General features: G+C 42.3%; 1 protein-coding gene across 13 annotated transcripts in view; it reads right to left on the reverse strand.

The window, feature by feature from the left end:
- The window catches only part of BRSK2 (BR serine/threonine kinase 2), a 304,035-nt gene that overhangs the window by 27,732 nt on the left and 262,144 nt on the right, over nucleotides 1-14,159 (reverse strand). For all 13 annotated transcript variants that reach the window (XM_050710756.1, XM_035539109.2, XM_035539111.1 and 10 more), the window contains 3 exons: nucleotides 10,351-10,411; nucleotides 5,610-5,817; nucleotides 4,311-4,359 (listed from right to left, as the gene is read on the reverse strand). In XM_050710756.1, the coding sequence (XP_050566713.1) occupies nucleotides 4,311-4,359; nucleotides 5,610-5,817; nucleotides 10,351-10,411 (318 nt within the window). The remainder of the gene's footprint in view (nucleotides 1-4,310; nucleotides 4,360-5,609; nucleotides 5,818-10,350; nucleotides 10,412-14,159) is intronic.

Genomic DNA, 14,159 nt, shown 5'->3' on the forward strand with positions numbered 1-14,159 from the left:
TGTGCTCCAGATTGCAAATCCCTGGAATTCAGGACATAATTTTGCTGGTGTTGCATGAGATTTCATAGACGAAATATTCTGTAAGCAGTTGGGAGAAGTCTCACAATCGCTAGCTCTTGCTCTCATGGGGGACTTCAACTTACCAGATGTCTGCTGGAAATACAGCAGAGAGGAAACAGTCTAGGAGGTTTCTGGAGTGTGTGGGAGATAGCTTCCTGACAGCTGGTAAGTGAGCCAACTAGGTAAGGTGCCCTGCTGGACCTTTTCTTTGTGAACAGAGAAGGACGTGTGGGTGATGTGAAGGTTGGAGGCCACCTTGGGCACAGTGATCATGAATTAACAGAGGTTTTGATTCTTGGAAAAGTAAGGAGGGGGGTTAGCTTCCAGAGGGCAGACTTTGGCCTGTTCAGAAAACTGGTTGGCAGAGTCCCTTGGGAGGCAGTCCTGAAAGGCAAAGGAGTCCAGGAAGGCTGGACACTTTTCAAGAAGGAAATCCTAACGACACAGGAGCATGCTGTCTCCATGTGCTAAAAGATGGGCCAGTGGGGAAGAAGACCAGCCTGGATGAGCAGACAGTTTTGGCTAGAGCTCAGGAAAAAAAAGAAAAAAAAAAAAAAGAGTTTATGACCTTTGGAAGAAGGAGCAGGCCACTCAGGAGGCCTACACAGATGTTGAGGCTGTGCAGGGAGAAAATTAGAAGGGCCAAGGCCCAACTTGATCTCAATCTGGCTACTGTCATTAAGGATAATAAGAAATATTTTTATAAATACATAAACAAGAAAAGGAGGACTAAGGAGAATCTCCATCCTTTATTGGATGTGGGAGGAAACATAGTGACGAGATGAGGAAAAGGCTGAGGTACTTAATGCCTTCTTTGCCTCAGTCTTTAGTAGTAAGACCAGATGTTCTCCGGGTACCCACCCTCCTGAGCTGGTAGGTAGGGACAGGGAGCAGAATGGAGCCCTCATAATCCAAGAGGAAATGATTAGGGACCTGCTACACCACTTAAATGTACACAAGTCTATGGGGCCTGATGGGATCCACCCGAGGGTACTGAGAGAGCTGGCGGAAGTGCTCACCAAGCCACTTTCCATCATTTATCAGCACTCCTGGCTAACAGGAGAGACCCAGGGAACTATAGGCCTGTCAGTCTGGCCTCGGTGACAGGGAAGCTCATGGAGCAGATTATCTGGAGTGCCATCAGGCGGCACTTACAGGAGAACCACGTGATTAGGCCCAGTCAGCATGAGGTTACGAAAGGCAGGTCCTGCTTGACGAAACTGATCTCCTTCTGTGACAAGGTGAGACACTTAGTGGATGAGGAAAAGGCTGTGGATGTGGTCGACCTAGATTTTAGTAAAGCTTTTGACACTGTTTACCACAGCATTCTTCTGGAGAAACTGGCTGCTCATGGCTTGGATGGTTGTACGCTTCTCTGAGTAAAAAAATGGCTGGGTGGCTGGACCCAGAGACTCGGAGTGAATGGAGTTAAATCCAGTTGGTGACTGGTCACAAGTGGTGTCCCTGAGGGCTCAGTATTGGGACTAGTTCTCTTTAATATCAGTTATCTGGACGAGGGGACGGAGTGCACCCTCATTAAGTTTGCAGACAGCACCAAGTTAGGCACGAATGTTGATCTGCTCAAGGGTAGCGGGGGTCTGCAGAGGGATCTGGACAGGCTGGACCGATGGGCTGAGGCCAACGGGATGAGGTTCAACAAGGTCAAGTGCTGGGTCCTGCACATGGTGCACAACCACCCCATGCAATGCTACAGGCTGGGGGAACAGTGGCTGGAAAATTGTCCAGTGGGAAGGGACCTAGGGGGATTGGTCGACAGCCAGCTGAATATGAGCGAGCAGTGTGCTCAGGTGGCCAAGAAGGCCAACAGCATCCTGGCTTATATCAGAAATATCATTGCCAGCAGGACTCTGTGGGCCTCTGTGCTTTGTCTTTCTCCAAACCCTAACCCTAACCCTAGTCAGCATCCAGGTCCAACACAACCTCACTTAGGTCTCCCAGGAAATACTACTCAAAACAGAAAGCTTTTTGTGTATATCTACTTCTTTGGCAGCCCTTCCCCAGCCCCAGTCACAAGCATAGCCTTTGCTTTATCTTTCTCCAAACCCTAATCCAAATCTTTTCTCCTTGAAATCGGCAGAACTAATTGTGCTTGTACACACAGGGCATAATTCCGCTGAAGAGGATGCAGTAGTTTCAGATTAAAATCACGCAATTAAGGTTTCCCCCCTGACAGGGCTTGCTAAGTGCTACTAACTTGGAATAACACAAGTATGAATTGAACATCTTCAGCATCACCTTAGAAAATCAGGCTGTAAGCAGTGAAAAAAGTACTTACAATTAAAAAGCTTTTCTTGTGACGAAAAGCCTCGTAAGGGGGAGGCAGGTAAGAGACATGGGAGGGAGGCTGGGTACATAGATTACTCTAGGGAATCTAACCAGGTGTCCAGTTGATGAAAAAAGCAAATAGATTAGCATGAAAATAGAGGCTACTGCTTTATTACTTCACACTGAATTTCCTACTCATATAATGCTGTTCCATTTTCTACTTTTGGAGTGTCTGAGTGTTTCACCTTTGGAGAGCCTCACTGTTTTCCCTATCTGTCCCTGGGTGCAGGGATCTATAACCTCCAGAAGTTCACTTGCTTGGCATAAATAATAGCATTTCTTTTTCATGTGAGAAAGAATAACATTACCCAGACACGTCAAAGTTTATTACCTAAACATCAGGTTTGTTAAATGAATGGCAGTCATTAAAGAATGCTGTACCAGACCAAGGACACACATTTTTATCACTCAAATCATGAGGTCAATAGAGCTCTTCATAAGGATATCTTATTTCTTACAGAAAAGAAGAAAATATCAGAAAAAAAAAAGATATGTGGAAGTGGGCACTGAGCAACAAGACACCTACCATTAAAATAAAATCTAGTTCATTATTTTTTATGACTTTTATTATGTTTACTGGAGGGTGCAGTCCAACTGAACTCATTAATTTGGCAATTATACAGAAAAAGAAAAAAGGGCCTTAGGCTTTGACTTGCATCCAAACTGCTTCAAATGACAGACACTACTTCTGTATACCAGCTTTTAAAGGGTGAGTGGGAAGTACAAAAGGCAGTAAATTCACCGAAGAACATCTACCAACATAGAGGGAAGGGAAAGGAAGGGAAGGGACTTCATTTAGTGGCTTTTCTGCTTTAGCAGCCTTAAAAACAATTGAGATGAGAATATCACTTACTTATTCTGTAAGGATATGTTTATTTTATGAAATTCTCTCATGACCCTTATTAGTAAATTCTCCGAAGTGCTGAAAACACAATTTATTCCATTCTTCTTCCTGGATTTCTTTTATACCCTTTGCTATTTCCTTACTTCTCCCTCTCCCTTTCTTTATTATCCCTGTCCACTCTGCAGCATTAGAAACAGACTGCCCATCAGATACATGCCAGGTCTGGGAAAAGTTCTTAAGGCGATACCATTATCACCAATTACAAAACTTTGGGCCCACAATTTTCATCTATGACTCATGAATATTTCACGCAAGTATCTTGACAAAAGGCCAAATTGTCTTGGTTGGCAGGGAAAGTCAATGGGCATTGGGTGCACAAACACAAGCTGTGAAAATAAAAAGGAATAATTTGGCATCTGTTGCATATATTAGGAAGTGTTTGGAGCAGCACTCTCTGGCAGGGGCTTCCAAACCTGCCATGCAGTGACGCACATTGGTGCAGTGAAATGGTTGAAATGTACACTGACTTTAAGGAATGAGTCTGGTGAATATGAAACAGCTTCTGCACCTCCCAGTGTTGCTGCCCAGAATTAATACTGCATTTACTATCCAAGCTAAAGATTCCTTGGAATCATCCTAGCAGAAGCTTCTGCATGTTATTTTGAGGATGCAAACTCTCATGTTCTAAGACGACTTTTTATGGCTTAGTTAGTGCCATTATAAGACATCGACTATCCTCAAGAGTCATCTGCTTGAGAATCAAATGAAAGAAGAGAACGGGAAGATGTTCCAAGACTAGGAAACTCAGCATGCTGTGACTAAATGAGCTGGTTACTGGCAGACTGTTTCATCACCCACTGACCCCACTGCTATTACTGAAGTACAGATTTTATTCAGGGTCCTTAACAAAGGGACCATTTCACATCTGCACCCACTCGTGAGATAACAGGTTACAATCAGATAATGACTCAGAGCAGAAACAGTCACACTATGACATTCAGGCAAGGAAATGACACTGGTAGGTGGTGGAAAAGAAGTAGCGTACTGGCAATTTACTTACTCTGGGGATGATTCCGGGGTTAAATTGGACATCTCCTCTGGTGTAGGTACTGCCCATGCATGCACAGCCAAAGAGAGGGAGGAAGAAAAGAAATCAATGAATCAGTGCACCTTCCTTTTTCTGCTATTATAAAAATGAAAGAATTCTGACATTGTACCCTCTTTCATCTGCTCATTGACTCTGCAGATTAGTTCTGGCATTTGAACATTGGTCATGTGTCCCTAGATCACTGTATATAAACAGGTGACACACTTCAACCTACCTTTCCTTAAATCACTAGAAAATCTTGTGCTGGCTTCAATGGTTTCTGGTCCTGACCCAAACACCATGCCAATCTGATTGCCTTACAACTTGTTTACTATTATTTCATGAGCCAATTCTCACACTGTATGTAATGGGCATTATCCAAAGTCTCTTTCAGTCACTGAGAATATCAGGAATCCCTGTGGAATTTTCTAACACAAAGTAGAAGTCTGCCACACCAGGCCATTTGGACACAGCTCAGTCACTGCTGCAACTCTCAGCAGTTCTCTGGCCAACTCTGAGACAATGTCCCTGACCATCACAGTCCAAAACCTAACTCTTCCACAGCTGTAATCCTCCTTTCTGAGAGGATCCTGTAAAAGCACAGGGCATTGGGATAGCTGCTGCTGCTATCTGAGGATAATACATATGACTTCAGGTGCCCTTTGCCTGAATATGAAAAGCCACCTGGAGCTCGAAGAAGACGATTTTGCACATCTCAACAATCTAGAGACTCTGAAAACTGAAACAGGCCAGCAGAAATGAAAACACTGTTCGTATTAGGGCAATTTTCACACCGATTATCCAAGGAGTTAAAAAAAGCACTAACCAACATGAAAGAAGCTGCACCTCAGAAGGACAATTTCAGGCTGTTGCCACTGGACATCTTTTTGCAGCAGAAGGCTCAGCCTGTGGCTGCAGAGAGGCAGCAGAGTACAGCCATAGGGGAAATATCAGAGGTCTAAGTTTGCTGGCAAAATAAGGGGTGAGCTGAAGATAAAATTTTCTTGTGTTCTAAGAACCAAGACAGGTATAGTAAGATCTGTACTGCTAGAGTGTGAAGAGGGCTCAGGAGATGCTGTTGGAGCAGGTGCAGTGGATTTACAGAGCCTGCTGACACACGCCTTGGGCTAGGGTTGCCTGACACTACCACTCTCAATACCAATATTCAGTCCTTGCTACGTTAAACTTGCAGAGCCACAGAGAGGCATCATCTTGCTGCTGAAAGGCTGCCCAAATCAGAACCACCCTGGTACATCTGGACAGAGTACTCACCTTGCAATTTCCGGCGATGGAAGCGAGGAGACCCCAGGAAACTATTCTTGATTGAGTTGAGCCGTGTCCTCCATGGCATTCCTCCAATGCTGGGGCTGGATGGTGGTGTTGGGTTGGGTGTGCCTGCTGGGCTCTCCTTTGGCGTATGGACAGGTGTCCCCTTGGGGGTAGGGAGGGGACTTCCCCTTGGAGAGGGGTGAGGGGTGACCTGTATGATGGGGATAGATTTGGTGCTTGGGTCAGTACTAGAAGGGAGTAACCTAACAGGAGACATAGGGTTGGTCTGCAATTTAGGAACAGCCAGCTGTGGGTTAAAGCCGGCAGCAGGCGTGCGGCCCTGAGCATTCTGCACAGGGGTGTTCTGGGAAGAGGGGGTGCTGGCATTGCTGGAAGGGAGTGGGTTGGATTTAGTAGACTGGAGTGGTTTTTCGGCCAATTTGCTCTTGGATGGCAAAGTCTGCGTCTTTGGGTTGGGCTGAAGTGCTGGCTTTGGTTGGAGTACATGTCCAGGCCTGGAGGCGTTCCTACAAGCATCAGGGTCCAAGGAGACTTGGGGTCGGGGAGAGAAAGGGAGGTCGGAGGTCTGAGGGGGGATGAAGAACTTTCTGATAGGCTACAAGACAGACACAGAGTGTCCATGCACATCAAAAACAGTGAAATACACATAGAGCGGGCGAGCAGAGAAAGGAAAGTCAGAAAAATAATCCATCCGAGTCACAAAGAGGCATCATGTCATAAGGAGACACACGAGATGGAGGTGAAGGGGTAGTGGGGGGGAGGGATTTTGCAAAGAAACAAAAACGAACAAACAAACAAAAAACAAACAAACAAAAAAAGACATGCAGTTAGCTGGGAACACAGCATAATCAACAACAGCAGCAGCGGCAGCAGCAAGAACAACAGTGTCATAACAGGCTTCATCATATTAACCAACCATGTGTCAGCAAAGGAAAACAATGGAAAGAAAAGTAAAACAAAGGAAAAGTAAAAAAAACAATATGAAAGAAAGTAACCAAGAAAAAAAAAGAAGAGAGAAATGCCATCTCTCTGGGATTGTTCTGATTGCCCTGCAGTGAGAGAAGCACAATGCCGTAGGGAGGTGAGGAAAGGGAAGAAGAACCACTCAAGCCACAGACAAATTGAGATGTGCCAAGAATGGGACCACCTCTTTCAGCTCAAAGTGCCCACGTGCAAACCCAGTGGAGAAATGAAACTCGAAACAGGTGTGTGATACACACGGAGTGGTAGGCGATACACACAGGTTACTGCACACACAGGTCAGAACCTCTGTCCCTCCTCTTTACCCCTGACTCTGGTTTAATGCACACATCAGATGTAGCCACCCTTGCAGAAAGAGGGGGGGAAAGGGAGAGCGACGCCCTGTTGGCATCCACCCTCCTCCCCTGGACAGTTAAACCATTCAGCATCTGCTTGGGGACTTCAGAGAATGCAACACCCAAAGGAAAACACGACCTCAGGTTGGTGTTTAATTTGTGAACAGCTATAGCAAGAATTTCAGAGATGGCTAGAAAATTAATTTATCTGGGAAGAGATGGTATTTCCCATCAGACTTTATGCTTCTCCTGCAATATCCCTCATGCCATCGGAGGACAGCTTAGTAATCAGGATTTTTGTCATAAAGTCACAGCAATATTTGATGTTAAGTCCCAATTCTGTGGAGGGGTAGGGGGAACCACTGTTTGTAAGATACGGTTTAAAAAAGAAAAAGACAATTGTAGTTCATAATCCACCAGTGAGTTATCAAAAATGGGATTATGAATGTTTTTTTTTTTTTCCCAAATAATAACATTTATACATGTTACAAGTGTTTTGGGAAAACCATTCCTATGGAGTCAGCAAACAGCAATACACAGACTTGGGAGGACAGAAGCCTTTTTGAGGGATAGTGGCAAGTAAAAGTCACTTTGAAAACAAAAAGAATGTTCTTAAAAATATTGCTGTAAACACCTTAGATTACAAATACTAGCAGAGTTGTAAAAACAGAGATTACTGCTCCAGCTCTTTAGCTTTGGTCTGCATTCACATTCTGATTTTTATACATTATTAACTATTATAAATAATTTATCACCTTTTATTATTATTATCCATTCTGAATGGACAGAAGCTCTAGCTAGGCACTGTCCAGACAGCCGTGTAAAGGTAACCTTGCCTCAATTGTCCGGTAAGCAAACTCACTAGTAAGTTTACTTTCTGGGTTTGATGGATTAACATAATGCTACCATATTTAGAAAATGCAGAGATGTATTTAAAGCAATGTTTAAAATGGTTTTCCCTAAAGTTTTCTAATGATTTTGAAGAGCTTAGAGTTCGGCCACTTAAAAGAAAATCACTAAATCAAAATATTTTTATTATTATTAGAATTGTAAAGATAAAATCAAGCCTCCCATTTTGGTCAGTTCTGATTACCAATGAGAAAGGAAGGGGAAAAGATAAGGGAAGTGGTTAATTTATGGAAGTCGCTATCAGCACCTGACTATTAACCATTGGCAAATGACTCCAGCAGATAAACGTCAAAAACTGTTGATCGCAAATGTTTTCTTGCAATTTTTATATCATATGAGTATGATGGTTTGAGAAACAAATTTGAAAGATACGAAGTCGAATTAATCTCCAACTTAATTCATTATGAATCTCTAGGGCACCCTTAATTACCACATTTCTAATAACATAACAAAGAACAAGATTAGGTCTGTCTTTCCGATGGTGCAATGGGGAACTCCGTTAGCAAGTTCTTGTGAGATTTAACAACTCTTAGTTGCTGTTGAATTCAATTGCTCATAGAACTTCACCTAAGCAGTGCATACAGTGAAATGTGTATTTGCTTTTTACAGTATATTCTCTTTCAATAATCTAAGGTGCTATTTGAAGCATAGGTAAGGACTTAAAAAGAAATAAATGATTTTTATTCCAGCATTACCTCTTAAGCTACAAACATGACCTGTCTTAAAATGGTTATGATCTGCTGAAAATGCCATCTGGCTGCTAAATCCCTTTGAAGACTATTTAATCAACTGCCTATAAAGTAGTAATGTTAAGATACAGCAACTATGGAACAGATCTTGTCATCCTTATTCTTTGAGATAGTCCTACTGAGATGTCAGAAACCGATCCCAAGAGATCAATTAATGGGATCAAGTCTAAGGTTTGCAGCTCTGGATGCTTATTTTGTGCACAAAACTGTTTTTGTTTGTTTTCAGTACATTCTGCAGAGGCATTTGAGTTCTCAGACATCTGCTTCATTCCACTGCCATCCAGGAGGCCCCAGTGCAGAAACAAGGAAGGAAACGAAATGGATCTTCACTGGTTACTGGCATGTTAAAGGCACAGGGGAAACTGCAAACATATTTAGCTAGTTGCAAAATAGAGTAACAATTGATAGGAACCCAGAATGTTTCAGAAAACAGTTCAATCAAGCAAGGAGTTGGAAGCCTTATTACCCTGTAAACTTACACTTGACTGTGTATTCATGTGAAAGAATTACATGCATTATTCAGGAATTACTATTTAAAATATTTGGAATACCGATGGTATCTTCATATAGGTAAGAGAAGATCCATTGGTATATCCATACCCTAACACATGGAATATATCTATGTCCAATGGGGGATGGCACCTTCTCAGGAATTCCTGAAAAGTATGTGTAAAGCCTCCAAAGACTCTGGGTCAGACAATGAGGTACCATGGACTGTCATAGCCCTATAGACTTTGTGGTAAGTTCCAGCCTTTTTGTTAGGACTGAAGTCCTGAAGTGACAAAGTCAACCTTTCCAGACACTAAGAATACTGAAGAAGTTATCAAGGTAGAGGCAGGCCTCTGTTGCTGCACTTAGAAACTAATAACTTTGCAACAGATATACTATCAACTATGTTTGATCTGCTGAGTATCAGTATGTGGTTGACTCCAATCGAATAAGGGCCTGTAGACGTATCTTATTTATAGGGTTTGAGTGTTCTCATCTTAATTAGTCAACTTCTTATTTTCCCTTTAAATTTGCTGGTCCTCAAATCCATAAAACTTATTTTGTCTTACTTTCTAATCCAAGCTACTCTGTGGAAAACTGAATCGAGTTGATTGTAGTCAGCATGGCTTGGTGCTCTACTGTGACTTGATTGAAAGTAGCTGTGAAACAGTTCCTGATACATGGTTAAAGTTGCGACAGGGGAGTTTTAGGTTGGATGTTAGGAAGTACTTCTTTACCGAAAGGGTTATTAAGCATTGGAACGGGCTGCCCAGGGAGGTGGTGGAGTCGCCATCCCTGGAGGTCTTTAAAAGACGTTTAGATGTACAGCTTAGTGATATGGTTTAGTGGAGTACTTAGTGTTAGGTCGGAGGTTGGACTCGATGATCTTGAGGTCTCTTCCAACCTAGAAATCTGTGTCTGTGTCTGTGTGTCTGTCTGAAACCATGCCGTATACAGACTTTAGCTGGATATGGCAGTGTTTAGTCATAGCAATGTTATTCAATGCACTTATGAAATTGAAAAAGGACAGGGGTACAGTGAGATCCCTGAAGTACCTCTAACAGTGCAGGGAAAACGTGATAAATTCTCTGCTTGGATTTGTAAATAACATTTCCCTCATCACCCATGAAAATTTACAAGCTGCCAAGGAAAAACAAAACATCCCAGCTAAGAGCCACAGCTCTGCAGCAACAGATGTCGAAAAGCATCAAGCATGTGTGAGTGAATTGGACCAACGGATCTTGAAGCAGCACCACTTACCCTTGGACTGCTGAGGGGACTGGTGGAGAGGCCAGATGATGCTCCGCTGATTGACCGAGACCTGAATGGACACAATAAAGAAAAAGGCCCTCAGAAAACTTAGACGAGTAATAACCCTGAACACCAGCCACCGCAGGCACAGGCATGAAGTGAGGAGGAGGGAGGCTGTCACTGGAAAAGCACATGACTCTTTCCTCTCACTACTCTCACATTTTGCAGTTGTCCCGCCCTCAAAGCAACACTCTTCGAAATGCTGTTTGTTCAAGGAGGATACTATAATCCCTTTTCATTGAGGGAGTTGCTACCTTCTTGGCCTTCAAGCACATCGAAACTACCACATCTGACCTGTGCAAGCTGAACTGCTGAATTCAAAAAGGACTGTCAAGATTCATGCTGGTGCTGAGGATTCTCTTCTGCGCAGTGCTGGTGGACACAGCATGAGACGTTCTCTGTCACAAGCAACACAGAAAGCCACCGTGTGTACAAGGCACAAAGGTGGGGAATTCCTTGACATACTAAGGAACAAATCAAATCTCCATGACCAAGATACATGATCATTTCCTATGCAATAACTTCCCACTGAACTCAAAGCTCACATTGGCCTTTCCAGCTTCTCTGCTGGACTTCACAGCTCTGCTCTCCACTAAGATTTCCTGATGTTGCATTAAACAAGCCAGGTCTTCTCTGTGGATAACTAGTTCTGCTGTTGTTGATGACTACACTAATAACATGATAACAGCCCAGGAGCCCTCAAAAAGAGGCCAGTCAACAAAGAATAAACTGTCCTACTTGCTGACAAGGTCACCTGTACTGTAATGCTCTTATGCTCTCCCATGAAGGCCACCTATGAAAAATGTCAGCTGTGGACAATAAAACATATGAATGTGCTATGCTGAACATGCTGAAAGGGCACAAGCCAAATGCACAAACATTTCAGCAGAACAACTTTCCAGGAGGTGGGCTGCCCATTACAAAAAAAAGCACCCTCTGAATGACTGTAAATGAGTGAGCCCCAGAGGCAGCTGCTTTCTGTCCTTTTTAAATAGCAAGACATTTGTCTGGAAGACTGAAATATCTTACAGGAGAGGACTTGACTAAGAACCTAGCTGGCCAACCATCACTATGAAATATGTCAATTCAGCAAAACTACCAATGTTTCATCTATACTAAGAGCAGTGAAAGCAATTATGTGCCTTCAGGTAACAAATATAAAAAGCTGAAATCCTGTAGATGCTCGGAAAACAGAGTGCATGTGTGGATGTGTATTTATGTGTGTCTGTGCATGTGTGTACACATACGTATATTTATAATGGATACAGGTCAGACAGCATCAATTTATACATAACAAGATATTTAGGCCATGAACTGCCTCTGTTTACTAAACTTTTAAATCTGTTAATAGAATAATAAAATAATTTTTAAAAAGTTTCTAAAATGGTGTCCCAGATGTATCCTCCTAAGTAAATTTGAGTAGCAGCATTATTAAAAAGTAAGTAAAACTGCATAAGAGGAGATATTTCCAAGGAAACAATAAGTTAAAACTGAACACAATGGTAGGTCCTATTCTCTCTGTATCCTCTGGACAAACTACATACTGATGGCTTTTCTTCTATCTCATTTCAGTTTGTCCACCACAGCTAAGTAAAACCCAGAAGACTTGGCATGCTTTTTTGCCAGATTAAATCTAAATTTGTGCCATGAAAATCTGAGGCACTCATTCTATGCAGAATCTCCCCCCATGTACCCTGCTGCTGTCTGCCCATCACAGTATAGCAGACGAATACTACAAGCTCAGTCTTGGCATTCTTTTGCACTTGATTAAACCTGAATTTGCACCATCATCATCTGGGGCAGTGATAAAGATTTAAGGAAAGTAACTTTAAGGGGAGAACCGTCTGTTCCACTTTTGATAGGCTATTTTATGTGCCTGTCCTACAACTGCAGCAGCTGAGTGCAACACAGGTATGTCGTGTATGTCAGAACTCCATTTAGTTTAAATCTTCCTTGTATGAGTCATCAGGAAAAGCTTCTTTCAAACTGTAAGTTACAAGAGGAGCCTAAAAATTACCTTGCACAAGATTTGGGAAGTATATAGGTGCCCAGAGATGCAGTTAAACACCTACTTAAGGCATTTAAGTTCCACTAGGAGATGTTCCCACCAACACTTAATTATGGCGGGAAGGTCCTCTCTGACACTCACCTGAATTCCAGGATACTTGATTAAAAGTTCCAATCTGCTATTTCCTCTTTGCAATCAGATGTGTTTCCAACAGTACTGAATTCTCCCCTCCCAGCCCAACTGCCTCCTATTTTTTTTTTTTTTTTTTTTACAAAAATGATCACACACATGGAGGGCAAAACAAGGCAGCTGCCCCTCCCAGCACCCAGTTCCTTATTGGAAACAATATTTGAAAAAGAGTTGCTGTGTACTGTGTTTTCATCCAGCCTAGGAGCCTGAGGTAGGGGACAGAAGAGAGAGTTAGTGTGAAATCCTCCTGGAAATGCATTCAGTATCCACATGATTGCTATCGAACAAGCTTTATTTCTGTTGCTGATTTACATGCAAAATACGTAAGAAGTAGGTCTCATAGCAAATCTTAGTTTGTCCACACTGGAAATCGTATAGAGGAGCAGTGGAAAGAGTTTAAAGAATCACGGGTTAATTTTAAATGTTTGGGTGAAAAGAGAGTTGTACATTTTCAAAACTTTTCCCCTTTACGAGAGCATGTTGGTATGGAATATGACAGCCAGACTGAGGAGTTCTTCCCTGCATCTTCTTCAATTTAATAAATCCCCCAGAATTTACCTTTATAAATGTGACACACTTTCCAAGCTGGCTATAAAAACTCAGAACAGTAGCAGGTTCTATACTCCAGAACAAAAATGCTAACAAGCAAAAATGAGAGATTTTTCCTCCCAACAAGATCATCTTAGCTGGAAATGCTGGAACTGATTTTCAGAAAAAAAAAAAAAAAGAAAAAAAAAAAGAAAACACATGCACTGCTCCTGTATTTCAGAGTCAGGTGGACAGAACTGGGACAGGGCCAAAACAAAGTAATGAAAATGTAGCATTATGCTGAAATGTTGCGATGAAAGAACAGAGAGAATTCAAATCTGTATCCCTCTCACCAGAAAACGAAAGTTCGAAGCCCTACGGGCAGCACATTAGTATGGCAGACCCTGGATGATCTTACGTGTGGAAAAAGGAGAAAAATACGAAATCATCTTACATTTAAGACTATGAACAGAGTTTATTTAGTGGGAAATATCTATTAGTGAATAACCTCCGAGGAGTCTCTACAGGCATTAAATGTCATTCGAAGTATTAAATCTGTAATTATTCCAATAACTTACTACTACATGCAACAAACCAAGAAACTATGAGTGTTATGTGTGACTCAGTTTAATCCGTATTTTGCTTTGCTGTATGCTTGGGCATTAACTCAATGGAAGACACCAAAAAAATGGTGAAAAAAACAAGCAGAAAAGTTAATGCAGTTGCTCAGAGAAAGAGCATTCCCTCAAATACAATTGCCAGATTTAGGGATGTAGGAAGAGACTCAAGTCCCATTCAAAGTGATATAATTGCTTTGCCAAGCATGGAGGGAAGAAATAAAAAATAAATCAGTCTTTAGGGATCTAGACCCAAGTTCTAGGAAGGAGAAGCTGTAAAGGGGGCTCTAAGCATAAGGTGGGCACTAAAATCATTGCAGGCTATTCCTCCCATCACAAAGACTCAAACAATAAGCAGGAGACATCTGAGCTATGAAAGAGAGAGGCCAAGCACTGAAAAGAAATGTGCATGTGCG

The sequence above is a fragment of the Cygnus atratus genome, chromosome 5 (genome assembly GCF_013377495.2).
Source record: "Cygnus atratus isolate AKBS03 ecotype Queensland, Australia chromosome 5, CAtr_DNAZoo_HiC_assembly, whole genome shotgun sequence".
NCBI classification, from domain to species: Eukaryota; Metazoa; Chordata; class Aves; order Anseriformes; family Anatidae; genus Cygnus; species Cygnus atratus.